This window comes from Stigmatopora nigra, chromosome 5 (assembly GCF_051989575.1).
Source record: "Stigmatopora nigra isolate UIUO_SnigA chromosome 5, RoL_Snig_1.1, whole genome shotgun sequence".
Lineage (NCBI taxonomy): Eukaryota > Metazoa > Chordata > Actinopteri > Syngnathiformes > Syngnathidae > Stigmatopora > Stigmatopora nigra.
The window spans coordinates 12,012,098-12,037,391 of NC_135512.1; the positions used below are offsets into that span (position 1 = coordinate 12,012,098).

A 25,294-nucleotide genomic window follows, 5' to 3' on the forward strand; every position below is an offset into this window, starting at 1 on the left:
TAAAACTTTGATACAGTAGAATCTTATATAAATTAACGTACCGTATTTTCCTGCACTTTTAGTTTGGCTCTGCCTGTGACTCATTCTCAAGTGTCTTTAATGTCTTTAATTAATGTCTTTAATGTCTTTAATTATGTCTTTAATTTTTTCACTCTGAATGCCAACTGCTTGTTATGCTGTGTTTTTAGACTGTAATTATCCTAAAAAACTTTTAATATGTACATTAACAGACATATTATGACTGTTGATCCCTATTTTTCCAATACTTTATAATATTGTATACCTTATACTCCAATGCAACAAAAACATTTTTTCCCTTTTATTGTGCATATTTTTGGAAGTTATACTCTGAAAAATTCGGTAATCTTAATCGTGCTTGTGTCACTGGGATTTAGTAAACATGTAGAATTATGTGCATATTTTGAACTTATATTGGCCTAAGTATGTCCATTCAGTCAGTAGAGTAGAGGGTATGTGCTCTCTTCCTCACAGCCGTCAGCCTGTAGTCTGTTATAGCATACTCATGCTTGTTAAATAAAATGAAAATAGGATATGTCTCAGATTATCATAGTTCACTCATTCAAATCAGCAGAGTTTATTTTGGGGATCTTTTCAGAAACTGAGTTTAGAGCTGGAATAAATAACTTTCTTTTGAAGAATCTGGTGGAAAACAAGGCAAGCACTGTTCATAATATGAAAGTTAAATGAATGCATAATCTAAGTGCATACATTTTTGAAAAAATGATAACCATTAGCACCTGTATTCTTTTGCATTCCACCTTGAATTGAATTGAATGCTCTTTTTGTAATTATACAAGTATAATAAGAGTTAAAGCTTTCATCAAGAAGTGCACAGATAACAACAACAAATGGACAAATAAATAGTCAATAAAAAACAAGTAATAAATAATAAATAAATAAGTAGTCAACATAATAAATAGTCATAAAATGAATATATGATGCATTGATGACATGTCAAAAAAAGTCAAGTTAGGGTTCACTACAAGCAAAGGGCTAGAACCCAAATATTAAAAGCTGAGCAGGATTTGTAATTAAAAAGCAATGCACATGAGCATGAAAACTACTTTCAAAAAGTCACAAATGAGTCAAGAAAGTCAACGATGCTAAGCAAAACGTCTGCAGTCTGCCAAATGTCCCATTAAGCCAGTCACTCAAAAGGATGCGTAGGCTGAGCTTGTTATCTTTGCTCCATTAAACAGATTCACAATTCAGTCTCCAATGATGCATGTGACCTTGACATGCACCAAAGACTAAAATGTGACGGGATGTCTAAAACATTGTTGCATGGCTTCTTCCTCACAGAAATTGCAGATCAAATTGCAAACTCACCAGTGATGGTAATGTGACCTTATGATGACCCGATGGCATTTACAATGGCTTGAGGATTGGCAGACATGACTTTTGATTTGACTGTGTACAACATGATTTCTGGACATAGTTTTACTTGTATATACTGAGGAGGTCTTTACAATTATTGCCAAATCATATTTACGATCAATTTCATTGCTATTTTATCGCAACTATGCATCAGGCTGTATTTTTGCATGTTGCTTTTCAACAAATTATTCAGGCCATTTATGCAAAATTTAACAGAATGATTACTTTTCATTTTAGAATAAATTATATTAAAAAAGAAACGTTTACTCAATACAGTGATACCTCTATTTACGAATGCTTCTACATACGAAACTTTCACGTTACGAACGATAAGATGAGATTCAAGTTACAAAGTCCCCCAAAACGTAAACACATTTTCTGTTATTATTTTTAAGATAACAGTTGTACTTTCTAAAATGTCGGACAAATAACATTAAACTTTCTCACTACATTAGTCTGCAATCCATGGAACATTTTTGTTTTTAATTAGAACAGTCTTATGAGATGGAGGAAGTGTAAAGTATTGATATGTTTTACCAATAATGATTTATTACTGACAGTGTATTAATACCCTCACCTGCTTTCTATGCGGGGATCACATGTCCAATTCCTAATGGTTCCTATTGGTGTGAATATTGATTCGGAAAAACTCGATAGTACATTCTTAAAACCTTAAACTTCATCCTATTTCTGACCAACTTCTCCAATAGACTGTTTGTTCACTTTAGTATATTCAGTTTTTTTCAGTGTTTTGTAATCCTTCCACATCGCTTCATCTCTTTTGATTGAGTGTAAAATGTGGTACAGTGAAAATAAATGCCTTTTAGTGACTTCCTGCTCAATTAGACACTCAATCGCTATGGAGGCAATCATGTCTTTTGCTTTTAAAAGTTTTTCATAGGTGAATTTAGAATTTCATCATCATTAAGGCTGCTTCAGGTCTGATTAGCTTGATTCATTAAGCTATTGAGGAAAGAGATTAGAGGTATAAAAAAGGATAAATAATTTCAGTGTAATGAGAACAGTCATTGGAAATATGATATTCCTGACGATATTCACTTTTTCATTGTCATTTGCAATAAAATTATTCAGTAGTCATAATTAGAATTAAAAATATCTACTGTGAGAAAGCAAATCTGAATAGCAGAGTTTAAATTAAAATTGTGCAGGTAATGTGAATAATAATTCATTTTTTGTCTTAAGATTTTCTCTTCAAAGTAACACATTTTTACTCCCGATTAAAACCATGAATATGGAGGTGAAGAGGTGCATCTCACACAGGAAAAAAATGTAAAATTCAACAATTTAATGCAATTTTAGGGGGATACGGCTTATAAATAGAGATGTGGACAGCAACATCTCACTCAACATACTTTATTGGTGTAATTCTTTCTTTCTGCCCGAGGAAAGACAACTCTTGTGTTATTATTGAGGCTAAAATAAAGTCAAGTAAGTGGCACAATCATTGGTGTTGGGTAGAGACTGATCCAGGGAATATCACCTCTTGCTCAAATCTGTCATCTGGGATGGCTGAAGCTCACCTGCGATCTTAATGAGCACTATAGAAAGCACTGTGATAAAAAAATGTAGTTCTTTGAGTCGACGGCGACTAGCTGTATTGCAAAAGCAATATTGACATGGCAGATGCTCAGCATCATTTATTTATAGCATCCTTAACTGTGTGCTTGTGTTTGGCTTGCAGGTCTGCATGTGAGGCCCCCTTGGTGAATAGTGGAGTAGTAATCTCCTAAAGGAAAGATGAGAAAGAGCCGAAGTGTCCTCGCAGTGTCTGCTAACAATGTAAGGCATTGGATTATAAGAATCGAATATTTTGAATCTCTAATTAGCATGCTTACAAATGTTTTCACTCAAGGTAAGATCCACTGCGCCATGGGATATTGTGATTCTTGAAAATAATTATTGTGACTTTTTAAAAAGATTTCACCTCCTTCTAATTCACAGAGTGTTGTTTAACTCTTGACATGTTTTTTTCCCACACTCACTATCGCCAAATAATTCACAAGGATTGAATAAGGGTTCTAACCAGTCATCAATAATATGTTATAATAAGTACCTTTCCTGTTATGATATGATGAGATTTTACAGCACTTTGTAAAGGACGATTTCAACAAGGTTAAAGGACAAAATAATGAGACAAGTATACCCACTATCCTGACCTCTACTGCTGTCTGACAGATGTGACGGTGGGAAGTGGGTAGATAAAAACAGTGGGTGTGGAAGGAAAAAAAAAAACATTAAAAGGAAACCAGCCAAGCTGGAAGACTGACCACAAAAAACTCTCACATAATGCTTCAAAAGGTGTAAAGGCTAACTCATTTATTTATATATATATTATATTATATATATATATATATATATATATATATATATATATATATATATATATATATATATATATATATATATATATATATATATATATATATATATATATATATATATATATATATATATATATATATATATATATATATATATATATATATATATATATATATATATATATATATATATATATATATATATATATATATATATATATATATATATATATATTTTTATATATATTATTTTAACGTAGACTCACAGTTTCAGTATTTTTAGGAAAATGAGTAGTGAGCAACTTTATAGCTTGCTCTTAGTAGCACCTGTACACTTTGTGCTGCACTTTGTAGTGGTTGTGGGTGTCGAATAATGTTGCTCAAATAGTTTATAGCACGCAATGTGGGTGTGTATTACTCACTCACTCACTTTACCTCCTGATGTTTGGATATCATGTGCTTTTCATTCCTCGTGAGAAACACTATCTCCTTTCTCTATTTTGTGTCTAACCTCGGCTTCAACAGTAAACTGATGGGGTGCATATTTGTGTCCTTTTCAAATCCCTTGGAAATACTTTCCTAAATTATAATGCTAAAACTCCCTTATCCTTTATCACTTTGTCATTGATTAAGATACTACTATAGGGTGCTAGCCCGATTTTCCTATCAAGATTGAGACTCACACGAGTCCATGCAATGACAAATTGTGGTGCTTCATTAGGAAACCAAATGTACCACAAAAATAAATGAATAAGCCTCTCTGCTCCAATAATTTTTAGGCTGAGTGCATGCTTTTGTCACGATTTGTTTTGGTTTTGCTAACAGACTGAAGTGTGCCCCATAATTGGGCCACTGATCTCATTTCCTTGCAAAACACACTGTAACATAGAGTTCAGGTCCTCCGATACTTGTACACTTGTATATTCTTATTTTTGTGCCAATGTTTGACACTGAATAAATACATTTCCTCATGTCGCTCTTCACTACTTTCATAAAATAGTCCTGAGAATTAAATAGTGTCCATAAGAATATGGATTTCACTCACATTTTTTAAGAAAAAATCATAAGTAAGCCACTTGTTTACAAAAGACAGAGAAAAAAATTAGAGCAGACTGCTACCCTAATCCCTTGGTGTCCTATCTACCACAACAGGAACAGCCCTCAACTGAGTAGTTTAATCTTGGATGTCTTGACTACTGCACTCTGTGGAAAGAACCCACGCCAGGGTGCCCCTTTGCAATACAACAAAAACTACATTTTGTACCTTTATTTTCCCATGATCAGTTGTGCTTGTTGTCAACCTTTCTGTGCATGGCAGGTTTTGATGGAAAACATACAGGATACATGTAATTTCCTTCCACTAAATTACTTTAAAAAGAGATTTCTACCAAGTTACTAACGTACTAACGCTGACTCACTTTGGATAAATTATTGATGAATATCATTCAAATTGTCATTAATTTGAGCTCCCGTAGGCCAAACAAACACAAAAACAACTTATACAAAAAATATATCCAGGGTAAAATATGAGGGGACCACACCAATGCCACACTTTGTTTTTAAAGTAGGCCATAAAATACTGTATTGTCGTGCAGCCAAGCTCAGACCTGGTTTACTGGACGGCCTGGCAATGCGCTCTTAACACAACTTAAACAGATTTAAATGAACTTGGATTACGATGCACACACTCAAAATTATGTTTAATCTAACTTTACACTAAACTTAATTCTAATTTAGCTCTAAATTTTGATACCTTTCTTCTCCCGGGTTGGCTCTATTTCCCCCACCTCTACCCTGACTTTCAGATTTAACCTATCGAGGGTTGTTTGCTTTTGTCTTCCCTTCTAAATATTCCCAAAGTGTCCTCAAAATAGAATAATGCACGACCATTTGCCAATGAGAAGTAGTACATACTCCTCTCGTATTAGCTACCACATTCGCACTGACTAACGGGAAGAAAAACACTGAAAAAAATGCAACACTCCGCCCAGTGCTCGTAGAAACATTACACGAGTGAGTTGCAACCAGAGAGACATTACAGAAGGGAGTTGCGGAGAGAGAGACAGTTCCCATGATGTTCTTATGAGCAGCCTCTCGCGTCTGCTGTTTGCTCGTATACCAAAATTAGTCTTGTATCTCAAGATAAATAGTTGCCCAAAATTTTACTCTTATGTCAAATTGTTCGTATGTCGAGGCACTCGTACGTTGAGGTATCAGTGTATTTAGTAAGTATAGTCCCACATCTGTGGGAAAATTAAATATTCTCCTTTGCTCCTTGGTGTTGTGGAGTCAATGGAGTAGTTTTTAAGAATGTGAATTTGCTAAAATTGGCATGTTAGCAAGCTTTGAAGTGCAATCAAGAATTGGCACTTTAAATCTTAACTTTAATTCCATCTATGTCAGCCAATTGGAATCATTTGCAGGTAATGCGTCATTGGGGAAATATTCAGAAAAGGCAAGAGAGTCTGATATTTTTCTGTTTACTGCCCTTGTCTATTGCATGTACAGAGTATTTTGTATCTTGGTAACTTGATATAATCTATCAATTTATATTAGGTGGCATTAATGCATCCAATGGTTTTAGTTCATCTGGCACTAAATGTAACATAATTTCCATGACTTGAAAACATTTACAAGAAATGTGTGTATTTGCTGTTTGAGCAAGCAAAGCAGGACAATATCTCATTTCTATCATCTAATTTTTAAATATTGAGCCACTCCCTGGGATATCACTCTCCTAAACTGTTTGTGCTTATAAACCAAATAAATAAAGCTGCAATGACTTCAATTGCTTTCAGCCAATTTCCCTGAATGCACTTTTATGTTCAAACATCAGACAAGCCAAATTTATCAAGTGTCACATGTTCTACTCTCTAGAGAAAGTGGGCAATTTGTTCTCTTAGCCAGATCCCCTGCCTGTGACATTTCCAAGCCATAAAGAATTGAGGACAAGAATAAAATATTTTACCCCACAGTTTTACACCGAACATATTCCCTTTGTCATTCCAAATTCATGAGAGGAATCAGTTTGCTCCTCTTTAAAAGTCCATCAACAAGCCACTTAGGTCAAACACTGTAAGTGAGCTGCATATAAATAACAAGTATCATATTAGCTTCTATAAGCAATACAATGTCAAAAAGAAAGTTCCCAACCATCAAATCCTGCATACCACCAATAATGAAACACTGTGCAACAGTTACAGACGCCAAAAGGGTTTTTGCATTGCAAATTCCCAAATTTTCAACATTCAAACAAACATAAGTCAGCTGAACATCTTATTTCGTGTTTATATTCATATTTACTGTAGTTACGTTTGCTGCATTTCCATTTGTTTTTCTTCGTAATTCACCATGACCGAGAGCCCACCCTTGGTATTTACATCTTGCCACCCTCTCAATCCTTCGTCTTGATGGAAAGCAGGTGCTGTTTTCTCATCTTGTCATTTTTTTCCCTGTGGCTATGCTGTCTTGGCATCAAAATGGTAAGGGCTTCAAGTGATTACTGCTTTGGTGGGGGTGAGGGAGGGAGCTAGTGCGTGCACTGACATGTGACAAGGACAGGATTGTGATTGTGAGTGGTTGTCTCTTTCATTGTGCCCTGCAATTGGCTGGCAACCAATTCAGGGTGCCCCGTGCCTACTGTCCTTAGTTGTGTGGGATAGGCTCCGTAACATGAATGAATGAATTAAAGCTGCCCTTTGTGGAGTTTGCATGTTCTCCCCGGCCCAGCATGGGTTTTCTTTGGGTACTCTGGGTTCCTCTAAAATTCCCAATTAATGCATTGTAGGCCGGTTAAACAATCTAAATTAGACTTAAGTATTAATGTGAGATTTTGTCTCAATGTAGCCTGCAATTGGGTGGCAACCATAGTTGCCTGGGATACGCTTCAGCACCCCCCCCCCCCCCCCGCCCCCATGACCCCTGTTAAGATAAGTGGTACAAAAATTGAATGAATCAATCAATTAATGAATACCAAGCAACCAAACAAAAATATATTCATTTATTTTCTGAACCGTTTTACACTCCTAGGAGGTGCTGGAGCCTATCCCAGCTGACTTCGGCCAGCCAATTGCAATCACACTTAGACTCGTACCTAGGGGCAATTTAGAGTTCACAATCAGCTTACCATGCATGTTTTTGGAATATGGGAGGAAACCAGAGTACCCAGAGAAATCACATGTAGGCCCAGCGAGAACCTGCAAACTCCACACAGGTGGACAAATCTGGATTCTAACCAAAGACCCCAGAGCTTTGAGGGCCACACGCTGACCACTCATCCGCCGGGCCCCCCACAAAAATACATCACTAATAAAATATGAATCAACAATGTTGACTTACTCAGTGTGAAAATGTGTTTATTTTGACAGAAAGATGATATATATATTACTATAGGAAGCAATTACCTTTTCCTTTGGATAGATAGAATTAGATAGAATAGATAGAATTAGATAGAATTGTATATGCTATACATATTTTTAATTTTAAAATACTAATCTTGGAACAGTTTATGTGAAATTGGATACTAATTTCATATTTCAAACACATCCCATAAATTATTACAAACTTTTGGACAAATACAGAGACGAACAGACATGCAAAACCAAATCCATAATCTCCATTTCTGTAGGTTTCTCCAAACAGTGGAGGGAATTAAACAGCGTTTTAGTGCCTCTTTGTGGCAAAACCTGTAACATACCATTGATGAAAAAAAAACTCACCTTTTTCAAGTTTTTTTGGATTACAGATGAAGTTGAAGATTGTTCTTTTAATCTTTTTAAGTGCTATCAGCATTATATAACCTTACCAATCAAAAAATGTCCTCATTTGGCTCCTCTCCTCTTTCAGGATGGCAAAGAACTGTCTGATTGTTACCTCAGTGAGTCTTTTACAACCTCAACATGCACACTGGGTGTCGACCTACGCAGGGGTCGGAGGCGGTTATCTGGGAACCTGCAGCTCCCGCCCTTGTCGTGGCGTCAGGGTGAGAGGTCTCGAACACCTGACCCTGAAGTTATGTCCCGACCCACATCGTTACCTTTTGGGGCCCCACCTCGGATAGACATCACGCCGGTTGACCCTGAATGGTGAGTACCTGTGTATAATTAACATTATCATGGATGAACAATGTAATTGTGTGTTTATATGTCCCGATTGCTTACATTGGAAGTCCTCACGATTGTTTATAACAAGGGAAATTTTCTGATTGCTGTTTTGTAGGGCGCTACAGTCAATATGTTCCTGGTTAATGAGAGAGGGATAATTGTAATCATTCATGGTTACTGTATGTTGACATGGTAACTGTTGCGTCAATGAAGTTAAGCAGGGAGGCTTAACATTTCATTTCATAACAATCTTCTTCTTAGGCAGGCCAGTCATTACTAAATTATGACTGCAGGTGTGTTATGAAAGCATGGCCCAAATGCAGTGAAGCAGTCAAGGACTTGGAAGGAGTTCTCTAACAAAACTTTAATTACTTAATGCTGGAATCTTTTTAATAAAATAACAAGGACTTAGCATCAATTAACAAAATCAAACCTGACGTGAAAAGACATGGGATAACAAAGAACTTGACATGAAGGAAACACAGCAGACAATCCCAAAATGACTCACGAACACACTGGGTTTAAAGAGACAGACAAGGGCTGATTACAAAATACACGCAGTTAATTACGAGAGGAAGGAAAGCCCAGAGGGACATAAGAGGTGAAATGCAAACAAACCAACCAAAACCCCAACTAACCCTAACAAGTCGTATTAAGTTAATGGCCCTATTCACATCAATTTGATCAGCCAATTTATGACATAATAAGCTTTTGGGGTACAAATAATTGCATACATGGAGAACAAACCCTTGTATGTCACACTCATTATTCACAAATCATTATAAACAAGGGAACTCGATCCTTTCATTCTTTACTCGACTGGCAGCCATTAGTATTTATTTGGTTGTAAGACAAGTGAACACGTCTTAACCAAAATCATTTCACCGCCATCATTCAATGATATTTATTTCTGAACTTATTAATAGTGGCACTGCCAATTACTTCCACAAGAGAGCAGTGTAACCATTGGGCATAATATTGGTTACGTCATCGTCATAAAAAAATAAAAAGAAGCAAGAAGAACTATTTCACAAAGAGCCGCCTGCCTGCATTGGGTGCAGGTTTTCAATTCAACCGAAGAGAGGATACATTTTCAAAAATCTGCTGTCTTAAGAGTGCAATCAGTTGATTGCAGTCAGATGATGCTACATTCAGAAGAAATCTCATTAATTAAATTGTCTTTCCTCAGTTGGAACAAAAACCTGCACCCCCTGTAAGGAGGGATACACTTTTTATGAGGGTTAATTTTTTCTATTAATGGAGATGTCACAAGAAAATATTATAATTATTATTTTCTTTTGACCAATTATTCCTTCTTGGACATTGTCTACATTGACTCCGCCTTCTGATGATCTGATTATGTGTTTATATCGTTCGTCATTTCTTTTGTTGGATGCTTATACATTGTGAGCAATTTTTAGTCATGTTTAAAGTGGTACTGCCAACAGTTTGCAGTTTTCCTTGATTGTTTGCATTCATTCATTCAACCCTCGTGACCCTTGTGAGGATAAGTGGTACAAAAATTGAATAAATTAATCGATTAATTAATACCAAGCAACCAAACAAAAATATATTCATTCATCTTCTGAACTGCTTATCCTCATGAAGGTGATGGGGGGTGTGCTGGGGCCTATCCCAACTAACAGGCGGGGTATACCCTGAATCAGTGGCAGGCCAATCGCAGGGCACAAAGAGACGGAGAAACACTCACATTCAACCCAGGGCATTTTAGAGTTTTTAACCAGACTACCTTGTATTTTTGGGGGGATGTTCATTATTTACAGTCATTCATATATTTTTCTTCAATACCGTGCATACTTGTAAGGGTTGCGGGGGATGCTGAAGCCTATTCCAGTTGACATCAGGCGTAAGGCAGACTACAGCCTGGAGTGGTCGCCACTTAGGCGTCAGGCACACAGAGAGACAAACAACCGTTCGCATTTACAATGATACCTTCTATTTTAGGGTACCTACCTACAGGTCACTTCTAGTCATTTTTGCACTATTTCCGATTTATTTAAAGTCGATTATTCGTTTGTTCGTTCTGCTGATTTGTGGGCATTTCAAAGGTACTTCCTGTTGGTTTTGGAACATTTTAGGGTTCCTGATTAACAAATTGGCTCCCATTGAAGGTGCTGTTTTAACTGTAGGGGGCAATTGAACTAATGTGATGACGTATTGGAAATTGAGCTAAATGCAGTAGCGCAAACATGTTCACACAACTCGTGGACATCTGGTTTTGCGGTGCCCTTGTCAAAAAATAAAAGCTTTTAATTATGTACATAGAATAGAAATGTGCTCCAAATATCTCGTCAGGCAGGTAAACCCACGGACCGCATGTATGACACCCCCTGATCTTAGGCATCTCTAATGCATTGTTATGTATGTTTCTACATAAACAAAGACAAATAAATTATCTCGTAATTGGCTGATTGTTAAAAGTATTTCCAAAAATCTTGTTTCTTTGACGTGTATTGAAAATTTTGGCTATTTAAGAAATAATTGATGTGCAATCTTACTTACATATGGCTCCTTTAAATATGAAAAAAAAGTGACCTCGGAATAGCTAGCTGTTTGAAGCTTTCATCTAAACTTGTTCTCCTTTTGTCTTTGTTCTTCCTCTTTTCTCTCTCATTATTCCTCCCTGAATGTCCTCTGTTTTCTTTTTTCCCATCACCCCTAATACTCCAAAAACCTTTGTGTATCAATTTATGTCCTCAAATCTAGGGCACAAAGCACTATTGTTTGCCCTCACAAACTAGGGCCCTCGTATGAAAGGGAAGTAAAGAGATGAAGTTACGTAACAGGAGAGACTGCATTAGGGTCTTGTATGAATGTATTAGCAGGACACATACGTAGATACCTCTACCCTCAACATCTGCAACAGTACCACAGTTCGACATGACACATTACCCTGATGCCTCAAACAATTCCCACACACAGTTCTGATTAAAACCATTGGATTTTATCAATCATTCAAGGAACTTAGTAATTGTTAGCTCTCAGGCTGTTCCTTTCTCTTCTGGCTGGTGCGTATACCACCATGACTTTGTAGCTATATGAATCTGCCTCTTAGTACTTAACTCATAGAAGAATGAATCATTTAAATTCATGAATTTACATCATAGAAAATATAATTAACAAAGGTGCAGACCCCCCTGTGGTTTTGCAGCTGGCACACCATTCCAAAATACATCTAGTCCTCTTCCAAATTATTTCATTAATTTCCATTATTTTGTGGTGAAAAGTATCACCAATGTCATTTTCCGTAATGCATCCTATTGTTTTGACAGTGACCGCAGCGCTAAATATGATAAATTAAACATAAAATAAGGACAACAACATTCAGTTATTGAATGTGAATTTATAAATTTCTGTGTTGTTATGACTCAGAGATGACAAATTAGCTGATTATGTCCAATTAGGATAGCCATAGCAGTTTTGAATTTACACATTAGAAGAAATTAGATATACCTGTCAAAACAGTAGGAGGGACTTCCTGTAGCTCTTAGTTAATGTCTTGCAATACAGTTAGTAATTAAAAAAAAGGTTTTCAGGGTAATTACAATGTGAACGTTCTATCGAACGGCCCTAGCTTATTTTCCCTGGAACACATTATCTGTTTTGCATAGTCATCTATCTACAGTTGTAGTGTACAGTTGCGATTTAGAGACATCTTTTATTTTTCCTACAATCAAGTTCTCTTAGAAGTCATTTTGTCCCATGTCTTTTTACTTTTTAATTCATCATTTCCTTGTATTTTATCATAAATATTTACCCCTCTTTTTGGGGGAATTGATAGATTGCTTTTATTTACTGCTAAAAAGAAAGATTGACACAAGTATGAATGTGTATGCATGAAAAAAGAAAGAGAGAGCTAGTGATTATAGTGTTGATAAGTTAAGTGTTTTAACGCAAACCTTATTTCCAAGGACTTTTATGTGCAATTGCATGCAAGTGTTAATTCAAACCAGTTGACCTTTTTTTTAATAGCATGTCTGTTTCGGTTCCCAGATACCCATTAAGCTGCTTGCCTCTATCGCTTCTGCAAATGCTTTTTTTTTTTCTTTCTTGGCCTACACTTGCTTCTTCCCTGCTTCGCTAAAGGTCACAACATCATCAGAATTACCACAAATCCCCTCTGTCAGAAAAAAATAATAAATAAGTCAGATAACCTGTTACTGTGCATCCCAGCTTGTCGTCACTCCAGCAAGTAGCCAATCCTTCTTCGTGTAGGCGTGGCCTGCGCTCACTGCATGCATGCACTCAGCTTCTCAGCTGTGTGTATCCTGAATGAAAGCGCAAGTGAAGCATTTCCCTTCGTGTCGTGCTCCTCTTGTGAAAGTGACGAGCAATTTGGTATAGGGCTCTACACAGTTGGAGTGTGCCACGCCGGGAGTGCCTTTGGAGATGTCCAGGCTGTTTTCCCGCTGTGGAGGTCAATCAAGCAGGAGTTGATGAAGAGAGTGGAGAGCAAGACAGGAGTAGGAAATTTTTAAGATCCTCTGAATCTTTCATAAGGTACCTCTCCAGCATCAGCTGCGCGAATGGACTGTGAGAAAGAGTTGGTCCTGAGATGCACTTATAGCAGGATCTAATAGTGACACTGAAGCAAAGCCAGAACCAAATTATCATTCATTTAGACTAACAGGGTGAGAAGCACCAAATCCTGGTGAACTCTGAGGAATTAAATCAATCCTGCTTTGTTTAAACTCATCTTAAGAGCCACGGATAAAAGGACGGGCAACAGAAAAGCACAGTGCAGCTGAGAAAGGGAGTGAGCATGACTGTTGGTTGGCTGGCAAATCCCTAAACCCCTTAATAACAGCATGGAGGCAAAGCAACTCCAAACAACACAAGAGGTATGTTTGCATGTATGACATGGCCTCATTTTCACAAGTTTGCTCTATCTAATCAAGAGGAAGACTATACCTGCTTTCTATAAGCAACTTATGTGACTGACTTTGGGTTGAATTGGAAAGAGACATCAAGTCCCGCAGAGATGTCCTCAAATGAGCTGAGCGTGGACATGGACTCCTGCATTCGGACATTCAAGGAACATATGCATCTGGAACTGGAGCCCCCCAAGGTCCCTGGTGTGGCGGGAGGGAAACGTGGCGCCACATCACCAAAACTTTCCCCACGGAGCTCCCCGCGGCTCTTTCGCAAGCTGATGGTCAACAAGAGCATCAGGCAGAGGCGACGCTTCACGGTAGCGCACACCTGGTAAGGCTGGTGGGCGCTAAGGAGGAATAAACATGGTTGGGTCAAACTGGGCGAGTGGGGAAAAATGTGGGATGCGATATGATCATTGTGCAAGATGACAGAGGTTAAAATGATGGGGAAATTGGACATAATTGAGAGAGAGAGAGAGCCAAGAGCGAACGGATGGAGAAACAAAGATAAGAGGGGCAAAAAGGAAACAAGAGGGATGAACCATGGAGTCACAGCAGGAAAGATAGAAGTGGAGCAAATTTAATGACGTAGAACTAGTCCTGGAAAATAGAGCGCTCTGTTCTGAATTTTTTCTATCTCAGGTGATATCAAAGTAAAATCTGACAACTGTCGGATTCTTTGACGTGAAGATTAAAAAAATTATGTAATTTAATACAAATCTGATAGAGGCTTTGCTCCTTTTTATTCATATCGATGTTCTAGCTTTGTTCTTGTAGGGACATTTTATTCTCATGTGCATTTTTGTTTTGCGTTTTTCAGCTTTGGATGGTTGCCTCTAAAGAACAATGTATCCCCAAAAACACATGAGTTTACCATATCTACACGTACTATAAATAATGTGCCAAATACACAATTTGATTAGGCATTAAAACCTTCATCCTGATGTCTCATGCTCACATTTTTACTTTATGAATGAATCGCTTAGCTGTTTCTATTTCTGTCATTTTCCCCCACCCCCACCCATGTTTTTTCTGCAGTTACCCACCACCACTGTGAATCTGAAGGGAGTGTTTGCTGTGTTATGCAATGTATGGATTAGTGGCACAAAGGGGGGATGAATGTTAAGGTCTACTTTCTGGCTTCAAGGTGACTCTTGTCTTTTGTTGAAAAGAAAAGACGCAGCCCCTTGGGTGTTTTAGCATTGTCATTCAATGGGATTAAAAAAAAAAAAGGAAGACATTTACTAAACCAGTAATCAGCATATGATGAAGTGGATATGTCATTGCAAGTGGCTGGAGGCAGCATCTTTGCGTGTGTAGAAAGGATATGACTCTAGATATGAATCTCTTCCTCCATATTGTCTCTCCAGGGTGGATTGTTTGTATGATGGAAAATATTTTTCTTAGTGGAAATATTATACCTTAATTGGGTAGTATCTGCTCACTTTATGGATCCAAATGCATTTACAAGTCTTTTATGTGTGTATGTGAAAACAGGTACATTGGCCTGATCCTATGATAGGACAAATTGAGCACTTTTGGGGGTAATGAGGGTACAAGTGGGTAAAGAGATGCATGAAAAAAAGCTTAGTAAATCATTTGAAGATGTCACCAATGTCCTTATGCTCTGTAGTTGCTTGTAATTTACTGTATACGAATTTAACTATTGGATACAACGACACCCAGAAGAGCCATTAAGTGATGCAGTTGAGCCAATTAACAGTCATTCTCTTGACAAAGTGCCTGTAACTGAACAAATGGGGAAGAAGTAGAGAAAATAAGAATTTAAATTCCTATTAATTCGGGAAATTCTGTATATTTTTAAAGGTATCATGATATAACCCAAACATTAATTATTTTCTTTATCTAAAATAAGCTTTTTTTTTCAGTGAATGATATCCAATAGTCAGTCCAATAGTTCAATGCATTCTGCCAGCAGTGATTCCTTTCTGAAATAGCTTGGAATGGCGGCTGAGTGGTTAGCGCTTCGGCCTCACAGTTCTGGGGTCGAGAGTTTAATCCCAGGTTGGTCCTCATTGCATGGAGTTTGCATGTTCTCCTTGGGCTTGCATGGGTTTTCCCAAGGTAATCCGGTGTCCTCCCACATCCCAAAAACTCTAAATTACGTCTACGTATTAGTGTAAACGTTGGTGGTTGTCGTTCTCCTTGTGCCTTGCGATTGGCTGGCCCCCAATTCTGGCTTTCGTTCGCCTGTTTCCCCCTCTTTAGCTGAGATAGGCTCCCGCACCCCTCGTGACTCTTGTGAGAATACGTGGTTCAGAAAATAAATGAATCACTTGCAATCATTTTAGTATTCAGTATCCTCTGTCTATTCTACACTTTTTACAGATCTAACTAGTCTCCATGTTACAACAGCGGCCACACCATGTTTTCTTGATCAGATTTGACTCAATATGGAATTATTTAATTTTCCCTTGTGAATTTGGATTTAGATGAGCATATTCATATATTTTTTAAACAATCTGTTAAGGACACTCCTTCTCAGGGTTAGGGTATTGAACCAATTGCAACTGGACTTTACAGGTCATCAAGGAAGGTGTTTAGCCCCTCATATTCAAAATTCATCATTTCTGCAGCAAGGTGTAGTGAGGATAGGATTAGCCCTTCATTTAGTGTGGAAATGCAATTGTTGTTTGAGCATAAGGGCACATCGCATCCATCAGTGCTATCATTCGTTGAGAAAGCAGACAGCAGTCACTAAAATGTTCACTGCTAGGAATCTTAATGATATCTTAAAATGTCTTTACAGGCTGACAGTCATTCATGTACACACAAGTCGGCAGTTCTGATCTAATGCTCATTGGGAGCAATTTATGGTTGAACATTTTGCCCAAGGATAATTCGACAGTGGCACTGAGTGGCAGTTTGATAACGCGTTTCTTTCTTGGATTCTGCATTGACTGCTGTAATTTTTTCCACTGGGAGTGTGGTCTTGTCTTGTTTGTCTTTTGTTGTTTGTCTGTTGTTGATCCTTGTTTCTATGTTTGGCTCCCCTTCAATAACCTTTAATTCCTTTTCTATATTCTCCCATACATTTTATAGGTAAAAGATAATTCAAAGTAAAAGCCTATAGTTTGAACTCCACAGACTGAAAATGGAGGTCTAATACTGCTTTTATCCTATCACTAAACGTGATGGAAATATTTGGACTTTTCTCGGCTCTGTACAATGTGTATGAGATGCCGAACGGTGTTTTATTATATTGATTTTTATCCGTGGCTACCGAAGATTACCCAGAGGGTCTTTTGTTGTCCCACACCATACATTAATAAGTGTTTCCTTTATTTTTTGATGTCCATTGTGGAATATTTCCTTTCCAAGTTAAAAAAAAAAATCTTTTTCACATTTGTTAAGTAGTACTCAATCAAAACATTTGCAAGTAGCAGTAAATGAAAAAAAATCCTTAAACCCATCCCCCCCTCGTTTAAAATAGGCAATCTTTACCAAGACAGTCACATTTTAGAGTAAATGGCAGAAAAATTCCACTGTGGCACTTGTCACACGGGTGCACAGCTACTTGAAAATGTATTGCTATATTGAATATTTTAAAAGACTCATGGGAAAATTGAACCCGTCCCCAACTCCCTAATGAATAATTTGTATCTGCTCCCTCTCGTATAAACATGGTGAAATATTATTGCGGAATAAGAATAAAAGTTCCACCGGCCCCTCTAAGGGGAACTTTTGATAGATTGGACTTCACGGAGCTAGAACTTTAGTTTGTAAAATAAGCTCAAAAACACAATTTTTATCCCTTTTACACTATTGACCAGGAAGCAGAAGTAATAAGTGATGGTGGGCAAAGGCAGGCATTTTCGTTTTTTTATTTTTTTTATTTTAGATTTTCTTTAAATAAAATTCAATCATTTGAGGAAAATGATTAATATGTGGAAAAATAGTTAGCATGTTGAGTGTAGGAAAGGGCTCCAACAAAAAAACTGATAAATGATATGTTGCCAATAAAAAAAATGTTAAAAATGACATGGGAACTTGCCTCCATCGTTGGCCCCAACATTGCCAAAGTACCAGTAAAAATGTTAATATTTTCAGATGCTAAATTCTTAATTATTCAATTGCTATTCTTGTTGTTGTATTGAGAGGCATAAATGTATTATATTTACCATTAGGTAGGCACCCAATTTGTCCATTTTATCCTTACTGTTGCACATTTTAGTATGATTTGTTCCTGGTGAACTCCTGACCCAGTGGCACTCAGACAAAGAGTGTCTGTTAGACCCAATCAGCTGTTACCCTGTCTCTTTCTCTGTCTGTCTCAATAATTTTTACTCTCTATTTGTCTGTCTGTCTCGTCTTCAGTACTTTTTTTTGCCTTTTGTCTGAAGCGTTCATTATATGACTTCCACGTCAACAGCTCCCTGCTTAACTCTGTTTTCTCACTTCTTTGTTCCGCTGGTAAACCTTCTTTTAGCTGTCTCCTTTAGCCTCTCTCCTGCTTTTGTAATTCAAAGCTCCACATGATGTAAATGTTTGATGGGAGGCTGGCTTAGGCGTATAATTGCTCTGTTTTCTACTCACACAAAAGTCAAGGCATGAGCTGGAAACTAATGGAAAGTAAAAAAAGGCCATTTTAATATATGCTAGAAAGAGGTGAGAATCGCCCAACTAAGACAATGATAATTTGCACATTTCAAACTACTAAATTATATTAGAAAAGCCAGGTCATATAAATAAAGAATAAATAAAACTAGAAGAGGTCAAGGGTCTGGTCCCATCTCGGTTCTCACAGGGGTGGCCAAGTACGGTCTTTGAGAGCCCTTATCCAGTCTGTTTTCCATATCTCCCTCCTCTACTACACCTACATCAAATAATCAATTCATCAGCAGTCCAGAAGCTTGATACAGATCCAGATTATTGGATTCAGGTGCTTTGGTGGAGGGAGATATGGAACAGACCGGATAGTGGCTCTCGAGGACTGGACTTGGCCACCCTTGGTGTGGAGTCTGCATGTTCTCCTTTGGCTTGCGTAGGTTTACCCCCACATCCAATTGTCAAATGAAATTAACAATTTTAAATCTTTAAAGTCTAATTCATCATGATATTTTAAAATGTTCAAAGTCTGATTCATCATGATCAAACTCAGAAAACAATTGATTCCATTATTCTTGAGCGAGCTAACCACTCGACTGCCCTGATTTATAGAGCAGTTTTATTTACCGAATTTATTCAAGTATAACGAGCACACATGTATAACGCGCACTGATCATTTCTGACTAAAAATTGGTATAGATTTCCTTTTTTCCCAGCTCACACCAAGGATTGAACGATTACTGGTAACTGGCAAATGCGGATTACTTGGCCAAACAAAACTTGTATTCACAACATATGGATTTGTGTATAACACGCACTCAAACTTTACTTCAGTTTTTTTTGTACAAAATGTTGTGGGTTATACTCGAAGAAATACGGTAAATTAACGTTGACTTTGGGGATGGACTGGTGGCCGAGTGTTTAGCCCGTTGCCCTCACAGTTTTCAGATCGAGTGTTCCCAATTGGGTTCTGATCTTCCTGTGTGGAGTTTGCATGTTCTTACTGTATTTGCATGTGTTTTTCTCGAGTTCTCTGGTTTCCTCCCACATCCCAAAAACATGCATAGTACGCTGGTTGAACACTCTAAATTGCCCCAAGGTATGAGTGTGAGCATGCATGATTGTCTGTCCCCTTGTGCTCTGCAAGCAGCTGGCTGGCAATTTAGAGTGTCCTATGCCTGGTGCCCATAGTTGGCTGGGATCGGCTCCAGCACCCCACGTAATGAGAATAAGCGGTATGGAAAAAGTATGAATTAGTGTTGATTTTTGTTTGTGCGCTGTGAATATGTGGGCTGTGCGCGATTGCGCATACGTACAGTTGAGAGGGAACATTGGTAGTGAACAAAACATTTCTCCTCCTTCACCAACACCATTCTTCCCTTCCGCCTCCGCTTCTTCTTCCATCTCGTCTCATGACCTGGTTCAGCACCCTCAAATTCTATCGCCTGCCTTGCTGCGCTGAATCAGTCAAGCACAAAGTTAACTATTAGGGATGGCTGAGGGCGCGTGATGACATTGACTGTGAATGTGTTTCTGTATTCCCATGTCTGTAAAGCAATGTAATAATCTCAGAAATTGGGAAAGACACTTGATGATGAGTATTTTTCAGTTACGGAAGTCACTTAATTCCAAATATTGTTTATTACATTATTATGTATTACATCTCATACTAATGACTGTCTTTTTTTTAATAACTGGTGCACTATTAGCTCCTAAGCTTCCATTGATTGACTGTCATAGGGAATTTAAATATACTGCAAGGTCATTTTGATGATATTCTTCTTAATACATGAAATCTGTTAAAAAAAATAGGTGCTAAAAACATGGTCGCTAGCTGAGAACAATTGAGTTCTGAATCTGAATTATAGGCAGAATCTCTTTTGGTCTGATTTTTGATGTCATGTTTTCCACAATGCTCATATTTTTCGAAGCATTTTATGCATCTTTCAAAAGGCAATGCATCTGTCATACCTATCATTTGTGCAGTCATTCATGTCCATTGGCCTCCAGAAAGAATGGAAAAATAATTGTCTTCTTGATTGGGGACTGTCTCACTGAAAGAAACTGCAGCATCATCCTTGTTCCAGGCAAGTTAAAATGTGCAGTAATGCAGAAGTGAGGCAGACCTACACTGTGCACTTTGTCCTAATCTGATGGAATAGATACATTCTGACTGCACGGGGAGACTGAAGGCACCGGAGCAGAATCTATTCAGCCATTGTCCCTGCTTCGCTTGACTTGACTCAAAGAAGTTTTGTGAAATTTGATAACTTTTAATTTAGCCGATAGAAACAACATTGTCATTCAAATATAACAATTTTGCCAGTGCTTCTTACTTACTACTTAATCACTAATTATTTAACCTTGAAAAGTGTTTTACTATAATGCCACAATCAACACATTTGGAAATATAAATAGTAAAGGGCAAGTTGTATTTGCTCCTAGATTTCATTGTGCAATTGTGCAATGACTATCAAGACATTGATTCATTTATTCATGCGTTCATTCATTCATGTATTCATTCATCCATAACACGTGATCCTTAGGGTACTCGGACATTTGGTCATCGGACGTCCGGCGACCAAACGTCCGGCGACCAAACGTCCGGCGACCAAACGTCCGGCGACCAAACGTCCGGCGACCAAACGTCCGGTCAGGGATCCTTAGGAGGGCATGCTGTATCAAAAATGGATGCCCAGGTAATAGTATTGTATGTACTGCATATTTCCGTATTTTGGGGAGCTACTTTTGGGGAGAATTTTACTTCACAGCCTTGTACACTTGTGGTTGTAATAGAAAATATACCAAAAATAGACATTTAGAAGAGTGAGTATCCTTATCCCTTTGTCCAGTGCCGAGTCTTGACAAAATGCCACGCTAACTGGCTGAATACGCAAACAAAAATAGTTCTAAACACTCATTCATTATTGCTAAAACAATACGTGCTTGTTTGCCTCCAGTTGGCTTTGTTTGTGGATAAAATCTTGCTGCATTTATGTAAGCACATCTTGTTGGTGAAAACATTTTTTTTGGTATCATGTTGGTTCTTACACCAGTAGAGTGTGTACAGTATGTACACAGTAAATCGAATCATTATGTGTTGCAAACACTTTTGTCAACTCATCAGTATTAGCAATATGGGCATCTCTTTTATTGCTTTCACATTTCCAGTGTTGATGTCAGTTTTTCCATGTCTTTGTGTGCTTTATGTGTGTGACATGCCTGTATTTGCAGTGTTTTGAGTGATTGGGTCTGCATGGACTTCCTGTCTCTTTGACTCATCATCACCATAGCCCTTTGGGGAACCACCACCCACACACTCATATTCTTAGTGAGATGCAGTGTGTGTGTGTGTGTGTGTGTGTGTGTGTGTGTGTGTGTGTGTGTGTGTGTGTGTGTGTGTGTGTGAATGCGTTTTTGAACATGCTCGCAAGTGATGTAATGAAAAAAAAATGAATTTGAAGTTTGTGCAGTCTGTTTGGGTAAACAGGGCAAACATAGTGAAGAGGTAAAGTTATTGCAATATTGTTTATATATGTACATTATCTGTAAATGAGTTAGATATTTATATTATCATCCAAAAAACACAAGAAGAATAAAGATATTATATTTATATAATATTTAACTTTATATTTATAACAAAAAAAAATCACTTGCAAGAGTGGTATTGAGCAAACTCTACATGAAAATTTACTGAGTACTGTTTTTATCTGGGAATTATGACCTATTAACCAAATTCAATTGGGATAGACTCCTGCTCACCTGGAGAATTCAAGCAGTCTAACTCTATCTAGATTCTAGAACGAGGGTGGATGGACATTAAAGCAATCCAGGCCATTGTTTTTCTTTTATCATAATAACTTTACTAATATCCTGCCTAGAAAGGCAACTGTTTGAAGTTGAAATTGTAGCAAGCTGTGCTTGTCTGTTGAGTAAACGTGACCCGCGTCACACAGGAGTGTGTGGCTTGCGTTTATCCATGCTGGGATGTTGGCAGTCAAATATTGGCACAGCTTTTTTTAAACACACTTTCCAGTTAGTGTGCTGTAGCTGATCTCTTGTCACTTTTGCAAGTTTTTCCTTCATACATTGATCTTCTGTTGCATATGCTTTGGGAAGATGGATATTCGAAAGGATTTTCATGTTTGAGAGAAGGAAATGTTTTACTTCCTTCAAGCTACAAACACATTTTACATGTAAACAGGTTGTTGCGGACAGGAGAGATGTCATTTAGAAGGTTTAACATAAACATATTGTTGTCTCATAGGAGTAGAATAATAGTATGACTCACAAATATACATATTTCAAGTGTAATATATATTTTTTTAATTCTTTCTTGTGTTTCTTTACCCAATCCGTTCCCACGTTCTTTAAAGTCCATTACATGATTAAAGCTGAGTGTGTACTAAATCCCTATTTCCACTCGTTAAACCTTCCTTTAAGCAGTGCTTCTTTATTTAATTTCTAAATTATTTACTCTAACTGTTGGACTCTCATTAAAATTAGATCAGAATAGGCATACCATTTCTTTCACAGTTTTAGCATGACTAGACTAAAATTACACAATGAAATCCGTGTGATGTGCTGTCAGTATCTTCAGAATTACAAATGCTGTACACTAGAGATCAAGTTCATTGCAGTTATACATCTAGTAGTAGTTCAAAAAAGACACTTTTATATCTATCTGGATAGGGGGGAATCAAAATGATTCAAATTGGTTTGACTGATTTAATTACAATTTCATTTGTTAGGATTAGGATTCTATTGGATTAAAATTGAAGACGATATTGTAATATGGTTTACAATGTCTACTATTAGTTTACAATTTTTCAATAAACCTACACATTTTCCTCAAAAAGATTTTTCAGGTCATCCAAAAAAATATTTAGAATTTTTGTTAGGCTATTTAACGTGTATTAACAATAATAATAGTGATGAAAAGCTCACCAACGCCTAAAGTTTTCAAGTTGATTACATTCAAAATGATTCAAGTGAATAAAATCATTCATTTCAAAGTAACAACAGAGGTCTTTTGTAGTTTATCCAGTACAACTCCTCTATTTCATTACAATGTTGGTAATTGTAACCAAACTATCTTTTGAAATGCTGTTTTAATGTGTCATTTTAACAAAATGCTCCATTTAAATACTAATCAGTAAAAAACAGCATTAAAAGCTCTTTTTTAAAGACCATCTTACTAAATGTAAACAAAATTACAAACCAAAACAATATGGTCTCTAATTTTCAGTCAGATTTCAGTTTTTGAAAGCCAAAAGTATTCAAGTTAATTTTAAGTTGATATAGAGCGAGGGCAAAATGACTTGCTGTCACGTATTTGTTTGTAAATTGCTTAAAAGTTGGTCGGTGATAACTAGTGCTTTGTAATATGGTCTACAGTTGATTTTTTTCAAAACCCTTTGATGCCGATACACGAAAGGACTTGCGTATTGGAAAAAATAAAGTTGGATTGGCTGCATTTGACATTGTATGCCTGACTCAGAATACATGATGTCAGCCTGGCCGATGTTTTGATCGTCTGTTCTTAGACACGCTGTCACATCACGACACAATCTTGTGTAATCTGACACTACAATGGTCAGGCCTGACCAGAAAAATCATGTCGGAAGGCATAAGACGTCCAATCCCTTTCCAATGTGAGGCATGGCAATGGGTGATCATGCTTCATTGATATTAATGGAAATAGACCTCCAATCCATTTTAACTGGTAGGGACTGACTGTGAATGATTGGTCATAGAAAGATGCATGTTTTTCCAACTTCCTATTAAGGATTATTTATCTCCATTATTCTTATTTTGATCTATTTTATGGATGAAAGTGTGGGATTTTTTTTTCTCCGAGCAACGTTGCTTTTCAATAGTTCATTAGTGACACCTGAACAATAATATACACGCATAAATCTATGTCAGCAGAATGAGAAGAATTGCTGATTAAATCATACTCTGAGGCGCTACTTTCAAATCAAACACTTAGAATGTATTATGGGCACTGCATATCAAGCTCTTAGGCTGACAAGAAAAATCCTTGAAATCCTCAAATCTGTCATTCGTGTCAGCAACTAACCAGTAGATTAGACAGAAAAAGGGCTATCATAGTTTCGTGCTTCACGTTATTTATATTCCCCATTTGTATCCTTGCCTTTGCGTCAAATAATTAAACTAAGATAATGATAAAGTCAATGCCCCCTTCTTGTTAGCTACTTTTTTTGTTTTGCACCATTTTTTTGTAGATTATTTTAGTTTCGCACCAAATACATTGCTTTTTTAGATCTGCCTTTTCTCATTTGCATACCTGTCAACCTCTGCCGATAACTTCTCTTATAAATGATTATTTTCCCCGTACAAACCCCCCAAAAAACGTACAAACACCGTACGACGCATGTTTACTCGCGGTAGTTCGTTTCTTACTATGTGGCTCCTCCATGCTTGCTTCCATGATATTTACTCTATGTATATCTACGCATGCGCATGTCATCTTTTATCGATATCGCCGTACGCACCGCTAAAAAAAATACATATCATTGAGGATATTTTTTGCTGGTATACCGTGACAATAGTAACAATCGATGATAGTAGCGTCGTTAGCTACCAGTCTACGAGTATCTGGATTTTAGCCAAAACGGTCTTGTTGAGATCGGTTTTCATAAATATTGGTGATAAAAAAAAAAATTCCCCGTACAAAAGTTGGTGTACGGCGTACATGATTTGAAATGGTAAAAAAAAACGTATAAAATACGTGTAAAACGTACAAGTTGACAGGTATGCATTTGTTGCCTCTCGGCCTCTCATAACCCTCACAAGAGATTTTGAGTTTTTTCATACAGAATTTCAGTTGGAGAATGATATGTACTATCTAGGCTCACATACATGTGCTTGCTCTCCCTTGGCTGGCTATTTCCTTTCTATTTCTTCTATCTTTTTCATAATCTATTCCCTCAAATCGAAGCTCACGTTGCACCTCCCCCTCTTC

At 37.2% G+C, this 25,294-nt stretch overlaps 1 protein-coding gene across 2 annotated transcripts in view; it reads left to right on the forward strand.

Moving 5' to 3' along the window:
• The window catches only part of pde4ba (phosphodiesterase 4B, cAMP-specific a), a 97,245-nt gene that overhangs the window by 8,598 nt on the left and 63,353 nt on the right, over positions 1-25,294 (forward strand). The window contains exons 2-3 of one of the 2 annotated variants that reach the window (XM_077716339.1): positions 3,101-3,198; positions 8,586-8,824. In XM_077716339.1, coding sequence (XP_077572465.1) covers positions 3,157-3,198; positions 8,586-8,824 — 281 coding nt within the window. In that variant the 5' untranslated portion in view covers positions 3,101-3,156. Of the gene's footprint in view, positions 1-3,100; positions 3,199-8,585; positions 8,825-13,136; positions 14,069-25,294 lie in introns of those variants that run through there. The other variant, XM_077716340.1, reaches the window with a different exon arrangement.